The sequence below is a fragment of the Ipomoea nil genome, unplaced genomic scaffold (assembly GCF_001879475.1).
Source record: "Ipomoea nil cultivar Tokyo-kokei standard unplaced genomic scaffold, Asagao_1.1 scaffold1416, whole genome shotgun sequence".
NCBI classification, from domain to species: domain Eukaryota; kingdom Viridiplantae; phylum Streptophyta; class Magnoliopsida; order Solanales; family Convolvulaceae; genus Ipomoea; species Ipomoea nil.
This window is the reverse complement of record NW_017617844.1, coordinates 2,672,619-2,694,952: the sequence shown is the minus strand read 5'-3', so window position 1 is coordinate 2,694,952 and position 22,334 is coordinate 2,672,619. Positions and strand designations below refer to the sequence as shown.

The 22,334-nt window shown below is 41.0% G+C and overlaps 1 protein-coding gene across 5 annotated transcripts; it reads right to left on the bottom strand.

Annotated features, from left to right (window-relative positions):
- Positions 1–20,755: 20,755 nt before the first annotated feature.
- LOC109187046 (zinc finger protein ZAT12-like) lies at positions 20,756–21,923 on the bottom strand. 5 transcript variants are annotated; one of them, XM_019337199.1, is made up of 2 exons: positions 21,288–21,923; positions 20,756–20,883 (listed from the first exon to the last, which is right to left on the bottom strand). In XM_019337199.1, exon 1 carries the CDS (start codon positions 21,834–21,836, stop codon positions 21,300–21,302), a length of 537 nt encoding a protein of 178 aa, XP_019192744.1. In that variant the 5' UTR covers positions 21,837–21,923; the 3' UTR covers positions 20,756–20,883; positions 21,288–21,299. The 5 variants fall into 5 exon arrangements, with proteins under 5 accessions (XP_019192744.1, XP_019192745.1, XP_019192743.1 ...); XM_019337200.1 differs by having other exon boundaries at positions 20,756–20,880; XM_019337198.1 differs by having other exon boundaries at positions 20,756–20,887; positions 21,292–21,923.
- Positions 21,924–22,334: the final 411 nt, after the last annotated feature.

Below are 22,334 nucleotides of genomic sequence, written 5' to 3'. Positions count from 1 at the left end.
CCTCAGTGGAGGCGTTATTGGCTCTTTGTGTTTCAGTAGGTTGAGAAAGTATATGAACAGATACTACAATGTAATAGAGCTAGTGGCATTCAAAATGAAAAATGAAAAATATAATTTTCAGGTAGAAAAATGAACAAATTCAGATACGGTGGGCTACGATCGGCGAATGTCCTTGTCAAAAGTCTAATTTTTTTTTTTTTTTTTTTTTTTGTTTTGTTTTTGTTTTTGTTTTTTGTTTTTTGTTTTTTGTTTTTTGTTTTTTGTTTTTTGTTTTTTTTTTTTGTTTTTAAAAGAAAAGTCTAATTGTTTAAAAGAGAAAGATTGTTGTCGCTACTCGATCGTACATTTTGAGTGAAATCTGTCTTGAATTGTGATTCTAACTGACACATGATCATAAAGAGACAAATCAACCTAAGTATCTGATCCATATATAGCTGATTTACTCAAATTAAAAATGTAAATAAATAATTTTTAGGTGGATTCTCAAATTATACACTATTAAAGTATTAATTACAAATGATGTTAAGAATGGATATTGTCATAGAAACTCTATCTGAACGACTAGCGCCAACGGCGACCTATCAGTCGCCGGAGGCGAATAACATCTCTGAGCTCAACACAAAAAAACCCAAGAGAGGAAGGGACACTCTGGAACCGACACCACCATCTACAATGGTGAACGATAACCAAGATATGAAACTGGAGACCGAACTGCTGTCTCCAGATTCAGCGCAATGGAGGACTCCATCTGATACCCCTGTCTATGCCTGGTCACAGTCGGTTGTGGGCGATTCACTGGCAAAAGGCATGGCCCGTGAAGACACAGATATGGAGGACGACAGAACTGTTAACCCTGTCATCCCAATTTCAGATGAAGAAAAGGAGAGGATCAAAAGACTTTGGCATCGGTCGATGATCATAAGAGTTCTAGGCAGGAAAGTGGGATATTCATACCTGCTCCAACGCTTGCAGAAGATGTTGAAACCGAAAGCTAACTTTGAACTTATCACGTTAGATCATGAATATCTCATCGCTAGATTCGAGTCTCTAAGGGACTATGATTTCGCCAAGTATAAAGGACCATGGAGTATCTTAGATCACTACGTGGTTGTCTAGGAGTGGGTACCAGACTTTTGCCCGCGGAACAGCAAGACTGAGAGACTCCTTACTTGGGTGAGATTTCCAACACTGCATGTAGAATACTCTGAGGTGGAATTCTTGATGAAGATTGCAAAGAGAGAGGGACGCCCAATCAAGATCGATTCTACTACGCGCCTCATCTCTAAGGGAAGCTTTGCACGGGTATGCATTGAGATAGACATTACGAAACCATTATTATCAAAATTTAGTCTTTAAGAGGAGGTATGGCCGGTAGAATATGAAGGTCCGCATCTTGTGTGTTCCAAATGTGGCCTTTACGGTTATAAGGAGAACTGATCTAGAATTAACAAGGCACAAAACAACCAAGATTCCTCCATGGACAGTGAGCACCGGTCGCAAGGAGTTCATGACGCACTGAACACTGCTTTTCCTCAACCGAAACAGCCTAAGCAACCAAGAAATGATTACACTACGAATTACGGGTCTTGGATGTTGGTTAGCAGGAAAGACCGTAGAAGACCACGAAGGGGAGAAAACCGTCCAGCACCGGGAAGACAACTGGCCCTTGAAAACTCTGGTGGTTTGGTTTGGGAAACCAGACGCGCTTTGCCCCACTAGAAAACCAAGATGGAAATGGAGGGGAACATCTGAATGAGGGCCAAAATGCGACCCCGATTTCTCCGAATGTTAATGTAACCTTGCCAAGAATTCGAACGAGTAGACAAACTGGGAAGAGCCTTGTAAGGCACCACTAAAATTAGAACCTTTCTGCTCAAATGGAGGATCTCCAGAGTAACCCACAAGTCCTGCTTGGACCAGCTCAACGAGGGAGTTTTAGAGGCAGAGGTGGAAGATGCGCAACACCAAGAAAGGCTACTGCTGAAAAAAAGCACACCGTCGTCCGTGGCTCAAATAATGGCCGACGAATTACTAGCACGACTGTCTACCACATTGAGGACCAACATGAGTTTCCACCCCTTATTGAAAAAGAGGCTACATCTAATAATGATCCCCCAGATATCCCATCTTCTTCTGCCAACCAGGTTGAACCTCAAGATGAGGCTATGGATGTTGTTGGTCCCGGTGATAGCTGACCTCATGCGCTCCTGAGCGCATATTCCTCTTGTTTCTTGGTTTTTTATGATTTGTTTAAGTTGGAATTGTTAGGGTGTGGCCTCGAGAGCTTTCCGCCGCACTCTTAAGCAGTTCATCAGTACACATAAACCCTCTATTGTTTGTCATCTTGAGCCAAAAGTTTCTGGTGCCCAAGCTAACAAGATTTGTTCCAGCTTTGGCTTTGACGAGTGGATCAGAGTTGAGGCAGTCGGATTCTCAGGAGAACTTGGGTGTTTTGAAGGAATTCAGTTGATGTTGAAATCATCAATACTCACCCCCAATTCATTACCATGCAGGTGGATTCATTAAACACAAAACTATGGTTGTTCTATGTTGTTAATGGTAGCCCGAACGCTCAACTCCAGAAGAAACTGTTTGCAGACCATTCGTCCGATAATCTCAACTCACAAAGCCCTTGGTTAGTGGTAGGCTATTTTAACTCAACATTAAGCGTAGATGAGGTTAGCAATCCTGAAAGTTTCTCCTTGAATCGTAGCATGGATTTCAATAATTGGATTCCCCAGGAGAGCCTAATTGACTTAGGCTTCTCCGGTTCAAAGTTCACTTGGATGCGAGGAATCGACACTTCGACCTTCAAAGGTGCAAGGCTTGATAGGGCCCTTGGGAACGTGGATTGGAAGATCAACTACCCAAATATGTTGGTTGAATACCTGCCTATTGTGGCATCCGATCACACTCCAATTGTGGTAAACTCTGAACCGGTCCTATCCTTTCCTACAACTAAGTCTTTCAGGTTCAATTTATCTTGGTCCACCCATCAAAAATTCCTTGAGTTCGTGAACCATTCATGGTCTAAAGGGGGTGATCTATTGTCGAATAAAACATCCTTGGCAGACTCCTTAACAGTTTAGAATAAGGATACTTTTGGAAACAGGTTTCATAGGAAGAAAAGAATGATGGCTAGAATAAGTGGCATGCAGCGGTCCCTGGCTGCTCAACCAAGAGCTGATATACTAAAGTTAGATAAAAAGCTTCGTGCAGAGCTTGAAGAAATTCTATACAAGGAAGAACTCATTTGGTTCCAACAGTCGAGGGAGGACTGGATCAACTCAGGAGATCGTAACACTCGTTATTACCATGCGGCTATAGCTGCTAAAGGGAACTCGGTTAGGATTAAGTGTCTTACAGATGAAAGGGGTCAGCAGCTTACTACTGATGGACAGATAAGGGACCACATTGTTGATTATTTTGTTAAATTGTTTTCTAAGGATAACTCTACTGCTCCTTTAGAACTTTTGCAGGGTCATTTTCCAGAACTAAGGGGGGTGTATTCAATCATGACTTTCATAGAGTTTTAAAGACTTTTATGAACTTTAAAAGTTTGGAGGTATTCAATTCAAACTTTTAGAGAGTCTTTAAAAGTCAGGCGGTATTCAATCAAGATTTTTAAAGAGTCTTTAAAAGTCGTGTGGTATTCGATTAAGACTTTTAAAGAGTCTTTAAAAGTCATGTGGTATTCAAAAGTTATGAACTTTTGTAGACTTTTTAATTTTAAGACTTTTGTAGACTTTTTAATTTTAAGACTTTTGTAGACTTTTTCTTCTCAAATATAAATAGTTGAAATCCAACCATCAACCCCAAGATTTCAAAATTTTCTTTCTTACAACTTTGAATGTTTTCTCTCTCTATTAAAACTCTATTTTTTCTCCCTATTTAAACTTTATAAATATATCTAAATTCAATAAAATTATTTTTTTCTTTATTATCCTATATTTTCCTCATACCTAAACTCTACTAATTTTTCTCTCTCCTAAACTTTACAATCTTCATCTAAGAATTTGAAATAATATTATTTTTACTTCATTATTGCTTGTTTATATTGATTTTTAGTTTTTCTATGAATTTTTTATCCCTAACTTTCTCTAATTCCCTCTAAATACATGAACAAAGCAAATTTTTCATTGTCAAATTTTAGTATAAGTTTCATAATATTCATATAAATACTTATATATTTTGTTTTTTTATTCTTTTTATGCTTATATTTGTAATATATATTTTTCCTTTTTTAACGAACAAGTTACTACGAATAGCGAACTACTGTTCGCCATAACAATTTGGGCTTACAAACAATAGCACCTTGTTGTTGTTTGCAGTCTTAAATTGCTATTGCAAATAAATAGTACTCTGCGTGATAGATGCCTAGCAATATATCAAGTATAATTTTTTTTATATATATTATTAATATTATATTTTTATTTTTTTTATTTTATGGAACTTGTAATTATATTTTTAAATATTTTATTTGATCAATTCTTTTATTATAAATTTTATTGTATAATATTGTTATGACTTTCTAATGAAATAGTTTATTTTTTTTTTGTTGATGTTTATTAATAATATATATAAGTAATTAGCATTTTTTTTGAAGAATAAGTAATTAGCATATAAGTCTCAGCATACTAGGGATAAAAATAATAATCTTGAGATTGTTGATGTGGGTGAAGAACTATATAATAAGAAGAATTTTATGATATAATGTTTTGCAAGAAAATTACAAAATGATAAGAATCAAAGTCATTGAAAGTTTGTAAGGGTGTATTCAATTTAGAATTTCAATGACTTTTGTAGACTTTTTAAAATAAAAAGTTGATAAAAGTCTATGAATGTTTTTTATATAGACTTTTAGAGTCTTATAAAGTTTTAAAAAGTTTTAAACGACTATGTGAAAGTCAATCAAAGTTTATTAAAATCTATCATTTTAAAAGTCTTTAAAGCTCTACAAAAGTCATGATTGAATACACCCCCCTAAGTGAAGAAGATTGGGTGAGGATTAATGCGCCATTCTCGACTGAGGAGATCAAGCATGTGATGTTTGAAATGTCACCAAACAAGGCCCCGGGACCAGATGGCTATACGGCTGCCTTTTATTAACAGACTTGGAGTATTGTTGGAGGCTGCTTAACAAATTTTGCCTTAACTTTCTTTGCAGATTGTTCACTTCCAGATGCATGCAACGACACCTTGATCACACTCATTCGCAAAGTTCCAAGCCCGGAGACATTTAAACAACTGAGACAAATTGGCATGTGCAACGTATCATACAAGCTTCTTACCAAAACAATGGTTACTAGATTGAAAACAGCCTTAAAAAAACTCATTGGTCTCCATCAAACCAGTTTTGTCCCAGAGAGACAAGTCACTGACAATATCATTGTATATCAAGAGCTATTTAATTCAATGAATTACAAGAAAGGCTCCAGGGGTTGGATGATGCTCAAAGTGGATTTAGAGAAGGCCTATGATCGCCTAGCATGGAGTTTTATAGAAGAAACACTCTAAGAAATTGGCTTCAATTCCGAGTGGAGGATGAACATTATGACATGCGTGACTACCCCAAGATTAGCTATCAACTGCAATGGAATGCACTCGGAATGGTTCTACCCAGGAAGAGGGATTCGTCAGGGAGACCCCATATCACCCCTTCTTTTTGCATTATGTCTAGAAAGGCTAAGTCATGTTATTAACGTTTCTATGAATGCAGGTAACTGGAAAGGTATTAGGGTTGCTCGGGATGGCCCTCATATCTCCCACCTTTTCTTTGTAGATGATATGGTGTTATTTGGTGAAGCTATGATGGAGAAAGCAAAGGAAATGAGAACCTGTTTGGATAAATTTTGTGTCAGCTCTGGTCAAAAGGTTAATCTACAGAAGTCGTCGGTTTTTTTCTCCATAAATACCCCTACGTCTCTCCAGGAGTCTATCACAAATTCCATTGGTATATCAAAAGTGGAAGACCCAAGCAAGTACTTGGGAATGCCATCTATCCATGGCAGGTTGAAAAACAATCATTTTCAGGACTTCTTGAAAGAATTCAGTCCAGGTTAGCTGGTTGGAGATCGAGAACTCTCACCCTTGCTGGTCGCCAAGTGTTAGCACAATCTATTCTGTCTACAATCCCTTACTATTGTATGCAGACGATGCCTTTACCAGCTGGGATTGTTAACTCCATTGAAAGACAGATTTGGAGCTTTTTTTGGGGAAGTTCGGAAGGCTCAAAGAAGGTTCACTTGGTCAGTTAGGATACAGTTACTCTAAGCAAACAGAGAGGTGGGCTTGGTATTCGAAGAATGAAAGAAATGAACCAAGCGTTTCTGGCTAAGCTTGGGTGGAGGATCCTCAGAGAGAACAACAGTTTGTGGGTTCAACTCATGAAATCAAAGTATTCAATATCAAGTGAGGATTGTTCTCTATGACAGTCGAAAAGGAACACGTCACATGTTTGGAGAGGCTTTCTCAAGTCGAAACACATCTTACAGGATGGTACCAAGAAGGTGGTGTAGAATGGGAAAAACACATTGTTCTGGATGGATAAATGGTTGGAATGCTTTATGATAGATACCCCAAAAAAGAACATCTTGTCGAGCAGATAAGGCCAGGCGGTCAGGCGCAAATGGGGCACAACACTTAGCAATAAGGGGCAACACTCGCTGTAACACCCCGTGTTACGGCCTCTAACCCGAACTAATTATTTAATAACTTACCATTAAAAGAGAATTTAATTCCCTTAATTAATTAAGAGGGGTCCACCATGGATCATGGACCCTTATCCCTAAACCAAATCCTTAGTCCTATAAGGAATAGAATAAGTAGATCCTTACCATTCAGACCCTAGTTAGGACTCTTAAGTATATATAAGGACCTAGGAGGAACCTAGAAATCACACCACAATAGATCCCACCAAACAAGAATTCCCAAGAACTCCCCTATCACCAAACGTAGGAGAAATCACGAAGAGGAGATCTTAGAGAAAGAACCTTAGTAGCCAAGGATTCTAATTAAGGCTAAGAGGTAACCCATGTCTCAACAAAACCTATTTTCCTTGCTATAATCTTCTTCTTTGGCTCCTTTGATATGCAATTCGATGCTTGTGTCTTGATAAGGCTTTTATGATGATTATAAGATAATCTTGATGTTTATGAGATGATCTTGATATTTATGTGTTGATCTTGATGCTTATGTGTTAATCTTGATGTTCTTGATTTTAAGATAAATTATGATCTTGTGCTTTAAATATGACTAGAGCCCTAGGGTTAACTCGCGGATTTCGTATTTTGATATTCTTGGTATGTTTGGGTGGGATTATGCATGATCAGGTATTGAGTCTTGGTATGTTTAGGAGTCGTGTTAGGATGTATTTAATGTGATTCTTGGTTTTAATCCATTACTTGATTACGTGGTGTCGTCGTTTGTATTTAAGTGTGTCTAGACATGGTTTCGGGTTCCACGCGGGATCCCAGGACCAAAATATTACATAAGAGTCAGTGGGGGGTAGTTGGGGAAGGGGTACCCGCCACCTACTCGCTGCCCCATGAGACCGCCTGGCAGCGGGTAGCCGGCGGGCAGGCCACTGCACGCCGGGCACCCGCTGCCTCGTTATTTGCCGCCGGCGGGTGGACCACCCGCTGGAATTTCGGTGTGGAACATGGTGGTTTTCCCCGTTTGATGTTTCCCTGTGTCCCGTGGTGTCCCATAAGACCCCTTTTGTCGTGCTTGAGTCTAGTTTGATGTATCGGGTACCGTTCGTAGGATAAAAGAGTCTTGTGTATTGCATGCTAGTCGAATTTGTATCCCATCGGCCTAGGAGAAAAATGCATGAACCCCTTAGGCGTATCTCTAGTAATGTGGTTGAGCACGCATAAGTTATATATGTATGATTTCCCCCTCCTTATGTGTTAATGTGGGTTGCATGTGCTTGGCTATGTGTTATTTGTGCATGATACCCCAATTGATTGCGATCAATTGGCTATACAGGCAGTTGGATAGGTTGAGAATCAATGGCTGTTAACCCGGCCGGTTGCGATCGGACGGGTATATAAATATATATATAGGGTTGCGGTCCATAATCTGGTTGCGATCAGATATTCGTACTATTCGGGGTGTGGTCCATCGTTTGGCTGCGATCAAACGTTATAAATGAGCTGCGTTTCATTGATTGGTTGCGATCAATCTACTTGTGCTGCGGTACAGGCAGGGTGCTTCGGGGCCATGTCAGAGCTATATGCGCTGGCGCTTCGTGTATGGGCGCGTGAAGGGTCCTGCGGCACTACCAAATGTGTTTACGTGTTGAGATAATGATTGAATACTAATATGAATGATGTGAAATAGTCTTGTGACCTTAGGGTGTATGATAGTATCTTTATATGCGTGATTATATCTGATGAATGTGCCTACCCTTACTTGTTGAGTTTATTCTCGGTTTTAAATTAGAGTTTCATAATTATATATCTATTCCGGCTTCAAAATGGTTTTCCTTAATATATATATATATATATATATATATATATATATATATATATATATATATATATATATATATACCTATATTGTATTTTAACGCGTTAGAGTGGGTTACCAGCATTGTTCGTTGAACAGACATATTTGACTTTCAGGCTAGAGGACCCTAGGCTTAGCTAGTTAGTTCCTTATCGGCCTGCGTTCCATGATGATGTACTTAACATTGATTTGAGGATTTATGATGTTTAGATAGTTTGGCCTGTGCGTCTGAGTTCTCCAGCTCAGACGTGGCATAGCACCCCAACAATTATGTTTAGTTATGCTCTGTTTTGAGAATTAATGATAGTATTACCTTTATTTCATAAGCATTCAAAGTTTTAAATTTTACGGGTGTTACAGTTGGTATCAGAACCCTAAGTTTGACCCTAGGATAAGACTCTTAAGACAAGACTTTAGGATATTAAGCTGGAACTCTAGGTGTTTAGGAATATAAGTGTAATACCCCGTGTTACGGCCTTCAATCCCGGATTAATTATTTAATTAATCCCGTTAATAATAATTAAATATGATTTAATTCGGTTAGGTTTCCCTTTAATTAATTAATGAGGTCCAGCATGAACCGTGGACCCTTGCCTAAATGAGAATCTTAGGCCTATTAGGAATAAAGGAAGTAGGCCTTTTACTATTCAGATTATGATTAGGATTCTCTTTAATTAATTAATATGGTCCACTATGGACCATGGACCCTTATCCCTAAAACAAGTCCTTAGTCCTATAAGGAATAGAATTAGTAAACCCATACCATTCAGGCCCTAATGAGGAGTCTTAAATATATAAATAGGGATATAGAAGGCACCTAGATCTTTCACCACAATAATCTCTCACCACACAAGAAGTTCCAAGAATCCCCTTAGGAGAAATCAAGAAAGAAGAAAGCTTAAAGAAAGACCCTTCATAGCCAAGGAATTAATTAAGGCTAAGAGGTAACCCATGTCTCAACAAAACCTATTTTCATAGCTATGATTCCCCTCTTAGGATTCCCCCATATTATTGTGTATTGATGAATTGTGATATTATTATTGATGATTGGTGGGATGATTCCATGGGTGATCCTGGTGATGAGAGGTTCTTGATAATTATGGTGTTCTTGATGATTATATGACGTTCTTGATAATTATATGGTGTTCTTGATGTTCTTAATGATTATATGAGGTTCTTAATAGTTATATGATATTCCCACCGAATCTTGATTTTGGAAGATGAATTGTGTTCTTGTTGATTTAAAAATAATTAGAACCCTAGGTTATATCGTGGAATCCGTATGGTATTATTCTTGGTATATTGGGTGGGAATTCGCATGATTGGGTGTTGATTATGTTTAGAAAAGCATGATAGGTTATGTGCCGTATGTTTCTTGATTTTGATCCATTAATTGTCTACGTGTGCTATCAATTGCGTTTGAAAGTGTCTAAGCATGATTTCGGGTTCCACAAAGGTTCCCGGGGCGTTTTTGGTGAAAAAGAGTCAGTGGGGGGTAGGTGGGGGTAGGGGACCCGCCACCTACCCGCTGCCTAGTCGGGCAACGCCGGCAGCGGGCAGCCGGCGGGCGGGCAGCTGCCCGCCGGGCACCCGCTGCCCGGAATAGTAAAACGCCGGCGGGGAGCCGGCGGGTGACCCCTCACCCACCGGCTACTCGCTGGAAAGTACCACACCTTGGGATTTTGGCTTCCCCGTTTGATGTCCCCCGACCCCCGTGGTGTCCCAACGGACTCCGTCTATCGTGCCTATGTCTAGTTTGATATTTTGGGTACCGTTCGTAGGTTGTATGAGTCTTATATATTACATGTTAGTTGAATTGGTATCCCGTTGACCTAGGTGAAAGAAGTATGAACCCCTTAGGATTATTCTTAGCATGTGAAGGATCACGTATATGTTTCGTTATACGTTTCCCCCTTCCCAATGTGTTAATATGGGTTGCATGTGCTTGCTATGTGTTATGTGTGCATGTTACCCCGATTTGGTTGAGATCAATCGGGCTATACGGGCAGTCGGATGGGCTGAGAACCATACCGGCTGTTAACCAGGCTGGTAGAGACCGGTCAGGTATATAAATATTATATAGGGCAAAGGTCCACTATACGGGCAGTTGAATGGGTTGAGAACCATCCCAACTGTTAACCAGGCTGGTAGAGACCGGTCAGGTATATAAATATTATATAGGACAGAGGTCCACTATACGGGCAGTTGAATGGGTTGAGAACCATCCCAACTGTTAACTAGGCTGGTAAAGACCGGTTAGGTATATAAATATTATATAAAGCTGCGGCTCATCGGTCGGTTGCGATCGACCCCTCCGTATTGTGAGACGGGGCAGGGTGCTGCGGGGCCGTGTCAGAGCTATATGCGCTGACCCTCATGTATGGGCATGCGATTGGTCCTGTGGTGCCAACAAAGTGTGCTATATGATGAGATAAGAAGGATTGGCATTGTGACTGTTATGGAAAACGTGACCATAGGATTCTTGCTAGTAAACTATACATGTTTAATTGTGATTATTGGTTGTGTTTATCTATAACTGTGCCCTATCTCGAGAATCGTATATACTTGGTTATGACTGTAGATTGTGTATACCCCTATTTGTCGAGTCGGTTCCCTGATTTGAAAACTAGAGTCTCTTAGGATATATCTTCATGCTTCGAAATGACTTTTCGTATATCTATGTATATATATATATATATATATATATATATATATATATATATATGTATTGTATTTCAACGCGTTGGAGTGGGTTACCAGCATCTCTCGCTGAACAGATATATTTGGCTTTCAGGCACAGAAGAATAAGTCACTGGAGCGCGCTAGAACTTGGAGCGTAAAAGTAGACAGTTTCCCTTTCGGCCTGCGTGCCATGCTTATGCATTTACATTATTAAGGATATTAGTTAGTTAGCCTGTGCACCTGAGTTCTCTAGCTCAGGTGTGGCATAGCACCCCGTACTCTTGTATTCTGTTTTGGGATTTAATGAGATTTCACCTTTATTTTATAAGTTTTAAATGTCTTGAAAATCTGGGGTGTTACAATAAGACTCAGGAAACTTAAGACGCGCGGTGAGATTGTGAGTCTGCCTATCATTGCATGCCTAACTTTCCCCTCACTCTATTCTGCACTTAATTTAAAGAACCCCCTATGCTTATCGCATCAAGGTAAGGGTGCGACCCACTAACTTGCCGTTACGATAAATATTGGCCATGTAGACCATCAGCATGGCACCAACAAGAAGCCCGTAAAAGGACACCCGAACCCTCCGCTCACGAATCTCAAGCTCAGAATCTACAACATCTGACATAGGTCGCCTAGGCACTAAGCGACGCAGTCCTCCGTAACAACAACCGACCACCACCACCACCACCACCAAACGGAAACTCAGATGTCGCTCGACAAGTTTCGAACCATCGACCACCCACCTTCTCAAGGGAAGAGGACCCCATGATCCTCGAAGAATGGATCCGAACCTTCGACAAAATCCTCGGGTTGGTGGAATGCCCAGAGGAACGCCGCGTAAAGATAGCCTCATTCTACTTCGGACACGAAGCTGATCTTTGGTGGATCCACGAAGGACCCACCCATAGGCAAGAACCGGGGTTCAACTGGGAATGCCTAAAAGCACGGCTACGAGAACGGTTCTACCCTGCGCACGTAAGGGCAACCATGTACGAAGAATTTCTCCACCTAAAACCAAGGGATGGCCACCGTCATGGAATACCAAAAACGATTCCTCGAGCTGGCTCGTTTCACGCCCGAATTAGTTCCAAAAGAGACAACCAAGATAGAGAAATTTGTGTCAGACCTCAACTTCGAAGCCCGAAAGGCCATAATCGTAAGCAGGCCCCGAACCCTTAACGAAGCCTACACCAGAGCCGCCGACCTCTATCGAATCCAACTACTACAACGGGGAGTTGAGGAATAGATCCGTAAAAGAAACACAGGAGGCGGGGCGCCACCTATAAAAAGGACTAGAAACGACTCTAACACGAGGCCGGTCAACCCAACTAGCCAAGGGCCGCCCATGAGAAACAACGAAGCAAATATAAGGCCATTCCTTTACCGAAGATGCAACAAGGACCATAGAGGGAAGGACTGCCTGGGGAACCTCTGGCGATGCTTCAACTGCAGGGGAGAAGGACACAAGTCCTTCCAGTGCACTCAACCCCCAAAACTCACGCCCTACGGTCATGGGCCAACAAGGAGGCGCAAACAACCAAGGGAGTTACGGCACCTCCGGAAAGGTATTCGTCATTAGCCGCACCCTGGCTAATCTTGAAAATGAGGACAACATCGACATGGAAAACGTATCCCTAGGAAACGAGGATCCCGCTAATCAATCAGAGGAAAATCAAGGAGAAGAATTCTACTTAGGTTGATCTGAGAACTCCTGTAAACCACCCTCTTAGTAGGATCACTTGTTTAGTTTAGTTATTTGGAGATTTTTATAAATAAAAGACAAAGTCAATTAAAACAGCGTAAAGAGGAGGACTAATATCCCCCATTGATCCACGAGTCACAAAAACCCACCACACGGTGAAGGCAAAAGTCCGACAAAGGAATCCGGTCAAGCCTCTTTGGGTCAAAAGGAGGATAGGAAAAACCCAAGGGATGCACAACAAAAAAGGGACTAATTCTACCAATGGGAATGGAACCTTAAACCTCTCACTTATAAGACTAGAACCTTAACCACTAGGCTATCAATGTTTCTTAAAACTTCAGGGGAACACTCCCTTCTTAAACCCCTCAAAATCCCTAAAACTCACAAAATCCCCAAATCAAAAACCCTTCTTCTTCTTCCTCCCACACACACACACTCTCTCTCCCTCTTCCCCCTCCACGCTGCCGGCACCTCCCCAAGAAACACCACACACCGCCAATAGCCGCCACCGACGACCGCCCGCGCGCTCACCATCGCCGTCCCGTGAGCCGCCCACGACGAGACCGCCCGACCACCACTTGCCTCCCGTCGATCGCCTGGCCAGCCCACACTGCCGCACACAGCTTCCGACCCCGCCAAGGCTTGCCAAGTCCTCGCCGCTGACCCCATGTCGCCACCGAAGCCGAGTCACGTCGCCGGAGTTTCGCCGGAAAACGTCAAAACCGCACTACCACCGCTTCTTGGAAAATCTCACAATGTCGAAAAAACCCGTTGGTACCCGAACCTCGGAATGGAACAACACCAAATACACGGTGATCGGAGGTAAAGCCCTCGAACCCGACCAATTCTCTCCGGAGTTGGTCGATATGCTTAAATTCCAGGGGCTTTTGGATACCTATCTCACAATTAAAGGAGATACGTACCCCGAGTTGGTGAAGGAGTTCCATTGCCACTTAATAGCCATCAAACGGGGGGACAAGTTGGAAGTCACCTCCAAGGTCCAGGGCAAAGAAATAGTGCTCTCCGAGGGCCGGTTGGCCAAACTCCTGAAACTGACCACCACGGGTGTGTCAGACTATGACCGAAAGGCATGGATCGGTACCCAAGGCACGGGGTATAAGGACTACCTCGGGTACTTGCTAGGGAAGGAGGATGGCTTCACTTCGGCTACCCAGCCAAACAGGAAGTGGCTAAATGCCGAACAGAAGTTGCTAGTTATGATTGTGTCCGACAGCTTGTTGCCCACTAACAACAAGAGCAAGGACGTGGGGAGCTTAGAGTGCATCTTTGCCTATTTCCTTAAGCATAAGCTCAAGTTCAATTTGCCCACCCTTATGTTGAAGCACATGGAATTCTGCAAATCTAGCAACCGGCTCAGCTTACCCTACGGGATGATCCTAAGTTGGATCATGTAAAGAAAAGGGGTGGACCTAAGCCACACGGAAGCCAAACCCGTGAGTGGGATGGTTTTCAATGCCCAGAACCTCTGCCGCAATGACATCTACCATGTCGGAGAGGGACAATACATCACCCTCGAGGAGGTTTGCCTAAAACCCACTGAAGAACGACGGGAGTTGGTTGACCAGTTGGAAATCTCCAACAAGAAACTGAGACGGGCAATGCAAGAATGTGGGGAACAAGATGAACAGGAAGAAGACAGCGAGCCTAACCCACCTGCACCCGCACAAGAAAGAGGGAACACGGAAGGCCAAGATGAAAGGTCCGTCAATGAGCGCATCCTCGCGCAACTCACCAGGCAGAACCAAATCATGGATGAAGGGTTCTCATCCCTAATCCTCGCAACACACTCATTAGATCGGAGAGTGGCGGCAATCGAGGCCGTGTTGGGCACGCGCGGGGCATATAGCTCGGGAGCAGGAAACCAAGGTAGACCCAAAATTTCCAAACACCACCTCACCAAGCTCCACTCTACCCCCAACAAATGACACGTGGAGCCACATTTCCTAAAAACAGGAGGCCAAATGCGTGACGCCCAGGGCTGATAGAATGGATCCACGCACAGACTTCGGGGACGAAGCCTCTTGTAAGGGGGGAGGGTGTAACACCCCATGTTACGACCTCTAACCCGAACTAATTATTTAATTACTTACCATTAAAAGAGAATTGAATTCCCTTAATTAATTAAGAAGGGTCCACCGTGGATCATGGACCCTTATCCCTAAACCAAATCCTTAGTCCTATAAGGAATAGAATAAGTAGATCCTTACCATTCAGACCCTAGTTAGGACTCTTAAGTATATATAAGGACCTAGGAGGCACCTAGAAATCACACCACAATAGATCCCACCAAACAAGAATTACCAAGAATTCCCCTATCACCAAACGTAGGAGAAATCATGAAGAGGAGATCTTAGAGAAAGAACCTTAGTAGCCAAGGATTCTAATTAAGGCTAAGAGGTTACCCATGTCTCAAAAAAACCAATTTTCCTTGCTATAATCTTCTTCTTTGGCTCCTTTGATATGCAATTCGATGCTTGTGTCTTGATAAGGCTTTTATGATGATTATAAGATAATCTTGTTGTTTATGAGATGATCTTGATATTTATGTGTTGATCTTGATGCTTATGTGATAATCTTGATGTTCTTGATTTTAAGATAAATTATGATCTTGTGCTTTAAATTATGACTAGAGCCCTAGGGTTAAATCGTGGATTTCGTATTGTGATATTCTTGGTATGTTTGGGTCGGATTATGCATGATTGGGTATTGAGTCTCGGTGTGGAACATGGTGGGTTTCCCCGTGTCCCCTAGTGTCCCATTTGTAACACCCCCTAATTTCCATGCTACATTAAACCTTAAACATGCAGATAACTAGCCAAAACATCATACACAGCGGAAGACTAAATAGGGATTATATAAATAGGAAATAAAGGGTGCTATGCCACGCCCACCCAAAGGTGAACGCACAGGCGAAACATCTGCATAATCCACAATCTAAATCCATACACAAACAAGAGTACTAATGTCTAACATTGGCACACAGGCCACAACATCTCAAAACAAAGGGATCTAAGCTAACAGGTTCTAGACCGCGCTCTCGTGTACTCATCACCTGAAAGAAACACATAAGATAAGGGACGACGCCCGGTCAGCGAATAATGCTGGTAACCCACCAATACATGTGAAATATCATATGTAGATAGTTAATATATATACAAAATCATTTGCGAAATGGGATATAGTATATAACAATTTCAAAATCCAAGATAGAGATCAACACAAGACTCTATGCATTCACAAAAGACAAGGGAACACATCCCAAGACCACAAGAAGCATTAACGACTCACAAGAACGGCTCAAGGTATAATCTAACCATCACACAGTAGATTAACACCCGACATGCATAACATTAAGAATAAGGACACAATCATCGGCAACACATTGCATTTGCGACTACACACGTCACAAATAGAGAAATGCACAACAACGGCTACACAAGCCTTCGTGACATCACTCATCACGAATTGATATGCCTTCCTTATGCCCGGTTCCAACCTTATGGCTACCCCCAACCTTATAGCTAGTTCCAACCTTTACCTCCAGGACCCCTGTACTTCTGAGTCCAACCTTTTCCCTCCTCGGACCATCGTCCTCCACCAACAAGACCACCGATTTCATAGTACACGAGGTACCGATCACACACACGGCAACACATGCCACCCAAGAAATACGTGAATCCATCACTCTGGTCACAAACTCCATAATCGCGTCATGGCCACCACGAGGACCACTGCCGTACCTTGGTGACTAATGTCCCATACCATTAATCGTGCAATCTAGGTACAGCCACACACACCACACCACAACAGGAATCAATCAACGGATCACAACGAAGATATAAAACCATACTCAATCAAGGAATGGATCACAGTCCAACAACAACGATGATTAACACAAGTCATCATCAACCAATAGGAAAGGAAAAACAACACACATGCTAGCATTTAAACACCGAACTAGCATGCTTATCAAACGGGTAAACCAAACATAGTTCCGAAGAACACACCAGACCCATCACGGTTCAACGAATCACAATGTTGAACACTTAGCACGATTCAAGACACCAAAACCTACATGGATTCCTACCATATAGTTCTAAAATACGAAACATCAAGAAGACACTCAAATAGTTCCACAAAAGAACATCGGGAAGTCAAAAGACCAAATACCGAGTCAAAAGAATCACGGGGAGCAAATCCTCGCCAAACCACACTATGTACCCCGCGGGTGGACCCACAGGTAGACCCCCACCCGTGGTTCCGCCCGCGGGTACACACCCACAAGCCACCTTGTACCCCGCGGGTGGGGCGGCGGGTAGGCCACTGCCCGCCATTCCGCCCGCGGGTACATACCTGTACACTATAATAATCCCTTCGGGGATTTTTAACTCCAAGCTCAATTTCAAGTCCAAAACATGCCAAATCTCACCAAATACAACAAAATAACTTGAATCAAAGGAATAGCCAAGCAATGGCACACATGAACCCTAAACACAAGATTTAGATATGCATTTTCACAAGACAATGCATAAACACTCACATTTCATAGCAAAATCACATGTAGAATCCAATAATCATCAAATAGGTAAGCAAAATAGATTTTGTAGAGCATGTGTTACCTCTTGAAGACTTATCCTTCACTTAAAACACCCCACAAGGCTCCCAACAAGGTTCCCTGTCCACATCCACTTCAAGAACACACCAAAACAACATAAAGATTTCACCTTTATAAAAAGATACCTTAGAAAACACTAAAAACAAAAGAGGAGCTTAGATCTTACCCTTCTAGATGCTCAAAAGTATGAAAGGTAGAATCTTGAAAGAAAACTTGAAAGATCTTGGTAGCCCTAGGTGTGGCTTCGAGAGAAAGCTAACTAGCTTTTAGAGAGAAGAGAGAGAGCTTATGATTTTTCTCTTGGAGAGTGTTTGAAGAAATGAAATGTGTCTTCCTAGGTTAGCTTGAAAGACTATTGCCAAGGAAATGTCTCATTTACTCTTACTAAGATGAAATGTGTAAGGGAACAAGGAAACAACTCACAAAGCTTTAGGTACAACTTTTGACTTTGGGGTGACTAGTCAATTACTAGTCCGCGATTATTGAATTTTCAGGAATTTTAGGAATTAAATTAGAAATTGGATTATGATTAATTACTTAATTAATCCCTTAATTGAATTTGGATTACGGGGTGTCACACCATTGGACCCCGTTTGTCGTGCTTGAGTCTAGTTTGATGTATCGGTTACCGTTCGTAGGATAAAAGAGTCTTGTGTATTGCATGCTAGTCGAATTGGTATCGCATAGGCCTAGGAGAATGGTGCATGAACCCCTTAGGCGTATCTCTAGTAATGTGGTTGACCACGCATAAGTTATATATGTATGATTTCCCTCTCCTTATGTGTTAATGTGGGTTGCATGTGCTTGGCTATGTGTTATTTGTGCATGATACCCCAATTGGTTGCGATCAATTGGCTATACATGCAGTTGGATGGGTTGAGAACCATCGGCTGTTAACCCGGCCGGTTGCGATCAGACGGGTATATATATATATATATATATATATATATATATATATATATATATATATATATATATATATATATATATATAGGGTTGCGGTCCATAATCTGATTGCGATCAGATATACGTACTATTCGGGTTGCGGTCCACCGTTTGGTTACGATCAAACGTTATAAATGAGTTGCGGTTCATCGATTGGTTGTGATCAATCTCCTTGTGCTGCCGTATAGGCAGGGTGCTTCGGGGCCATGCCAGAGCTATATGTGCTGGCGCTTCGTGTATGGGCGTGTGAAGTGTCCTGCGGCACTACCAAATGTGTTTACGTGTTGAGATAATGATTGAATACTGATATGAATGATGTGAAATAGTCGTGTGACCTTAGGGTGTATGATAGTATCTTTATATGCATGATTATATCTGATGAATGTGCCTACCCTTACTTGTTGAGTCTATTCTCGGTTTTAAATTAGAGTTTCATAAGTATATATCTATTCCGGCTTCAAAATGGTTTTCCTTATATAAAATATATATATATATATATATATAGAATCCGGATCAGGTGAGGACCTAATCTTAGGTGAGGACGTGAGGACTAATTTTGTGCGTTTGTTTTTTTTATTTGGATGATCCAGGTTTGAGTTCTTGAGATGACATGGATTGATTTTTTTTGTTAAAGTGGGATAATAGTGTCTTTTTCTATTTTTTAAGTGTGAACGCATGTATAATCCTTGGCCAAATTGGTTTCCTATTTTCTTGGATCATCACCGTTGCAATTTGGAGCCGCGATTTCTTCATCATTGATTGAGTGTTCGCCCACGCAAACTAATCAGTATTTTTTATTTTTTTTTGCTTGTTCTTTTGAGTATAATATTGTCTATATTTGGATTGTCGTGTATATGTATAAATGTCTGGGTAGTACGATTGTGCATTCGTGTGTGCTGATTGTGCAACCTAGTGTTGTAAGTTGTGCACTATAGGCTAGGGAGTTGTGCATTATAGCACATAGTTCAATGCATCGTAGAACATTGGATGTTTACTGTATGATTTTTTGGCGGGGTTTGAATGCACAACAATGAAGTTATTGATGCACAACACTCAGTATAGGAATGCATAACATTTTGTATAGGAATGCACATCTTTTAATAAGACCGATTTATCCTAAATTTATATATTTTAATATTTTAAAGAGATTTGTTTTCTTAATCCGTGTGATTTGTTTCTTTTAATCTCAGTCATACATCATTTTGATTTAATGGTCTAGATTAGTCCTCACGTCCTCACCTAAGATTAGGTCCTCACCTGATCCGGACTATATATATATATATATATATATATATATATATATATATATATATATATATATATATATATATGTATCTACCTATATTGTATTATTATTTTAGGCAATTTGGGCACAGTAGCGGCCAGTTTCCATAGCTGATTCGCCCTCATATGTTAGCCCTACTTTCCTTGTAGATTTTGGCTCCACGTCAACCTTACTTTCATTGTACGGATTTTGTATTCTTGTGTAAGTATCCTCCTGGGATCATCATGTAGTGGGATCGCTTTTTCGCCTTCTTTTGGCACTCAAGCGGCTGAAGCCCTAGAGAAATAATACAATATTATTCTCTATTTTCCCATCATAAGCTCTACGTTTATAGTATTTTACGGTAGTGTTGGCCCGCCGACCGGCAACCTAAAAGCAGCGAAACCAACATTGGCGTCGTTCGTGGGGATCGAAACTAAAGGTCCCGTCTCTAAGCTTTGCTAATGGTTCGTACCCGGCGTAGCAACCGGAACAATGGACAAAACGTTGTGGCCCCGTCGGCAAGCGGTCACGTTGCTGTTGTAGTTAACGCAGGAGATTTACCAGCTGACAGCCGCGCCTCCGTGGGCGATCTAAGGGAGCAATTAAGCTGCCGCACTTCAGGCGGGTAGTCGGCCGCACGTATTGAGTGTACTGTCGTGCAGACTAATAAGTCACCAAGAATGGATCAACCACCGCCCATCGCTCGGGCCCAAGCCAACTTCGCCGAGTTGATGTCGCAAGCTTTCGATGCGTACGATGGAGCATGCTTTCGATTCAAAATTTATATATATTTAGAAACTACATTAAAAGTACTATTAAACACACAAAAAAAAATCAAATTTAAAAATAAGTAAAAAATACAAAAAAAAAAAAAAAGTAAACAAATAAGAAAGAGTTGGTTTGACCAAGGAATAGTAAATATGACAGATAAATGGGACAGAGAAAGTACTAAAATTCCAAAAGTGAAATAATGTAAGTAGAATTAAATGAAAAATTAAAAATTTGCAGGTAGAAATATGAACAAATTCATATATATATATTTCTAATCTAAGTAATTACAAGATCCATCAAGCTAGTTTTCAAAAGAATCCACAAAAGGGAGAAAAAGAATACTACTCCCTATATGGTATTATATCATTATCATCACCACCAGCCTTGTATATGCCCATCCATCAAGTTAAGATGTATTAATTTAAGTTTTAACGACTTTTATAGATATTTTAATTTAATATAAATTTTTTAAAAAATTAAAAATGTTTGACCTACATATTTTTATGGAATTATACAAAGTTTATGAAAATTTAGAAAGATTAAATGAAAATCATTCTAAATTTATCACTTTAAAAATTTATAAAAATTTATAAAAATCTTCATTGAATACACCCCTTAAATTTCCAGAAGTGAAATAATATAAGTAAAATTAAAAAAGAAAATGAAAAATTTGCAGGTAGAAAAATGAACAAATTAATATATATTTCTAGTCTAAGTAATTACAAGATCCATCAAGTTTTCAAAAGAATCCACAAAAGGGAGAAAGATCTTTATTATCATCATCACGAGCCTTGTATGCCCATCTTCCCAAGCTTGAAAAACTCCAAATCATTTTCCAACGGCGTCAAGTTCAAATCCAAGCACAAAACCCTCCGGCCGCCCGCCGGAATCTTGACAACGGCCGCAACGCGATCCGGCGGCGGTGACGACGACATCTCGCTGTTCATGACGACGGCTCTATGCCTCCTCATGTGCCCTCCCAGAGCTTGCCCGATCCCAAACTCTTGCCCGCATATGGAGCACTCGTGGGTCTTGGGCTTCGGCGGCGAGCTGGGCGGCAGCTCCACCATCGCCGCCGTTCTCGGCCGTTTGTGGCTGGCGCGGTGGCCGCCCAGCGCTTGGAACGACGGGAACTGCCGGCTGCAAGTCTTGCACTCGAAAACCCGGCCGCCGCCGCCGCCAGCGGTTTGGCTCGTTTGCTCCGCAATATTATTTTTATCTCCTCGGCCGCCGCCGGAAAGTAACATTAAGCAATTAGCCATGGATGTTAGGCTATCAAACTCTTCTTCTCTTGATCTTTTAATAGGAAGATTTACCATGTTTAAGGTTTCTTGACGTGTGGAATAACAATGAGAAACGAGGTAGTGTGAATGTTCTGTCGAAATGAAGAGAACGAAGATAATGGAATGGAGACACCATGTGGGATTTATTGAATAATTTATAGAGATATCTAGCCATGTAGTATATAGTTTCATTTTGACTTTCTATAATTGACTTTTTTTTGTTGAATAAGAAACATTTTCTTTTGGGTTAAGTAAATGAATAAATCTATGTTCATGCATATAAATAGTATTGCAGTTGATTCAATGGATATGTGTATCAAATCTAAATTATGGTAGGATAACCATAGCTAAGATGGCTAAAGATATAAACTCGAGTTCGAATTTTAACGTTCTTTATTTGAGTTGAACAGCTATAATAACTTAAGCTGGTTTACTTCTTTATGGTCCTTTACCGCTAAGGATACAAGGCAGGGTGGGTTTACTCAGCATACACTCTCAAATAGTGACTATAGGTTTTCCTCATTATTCCAAATC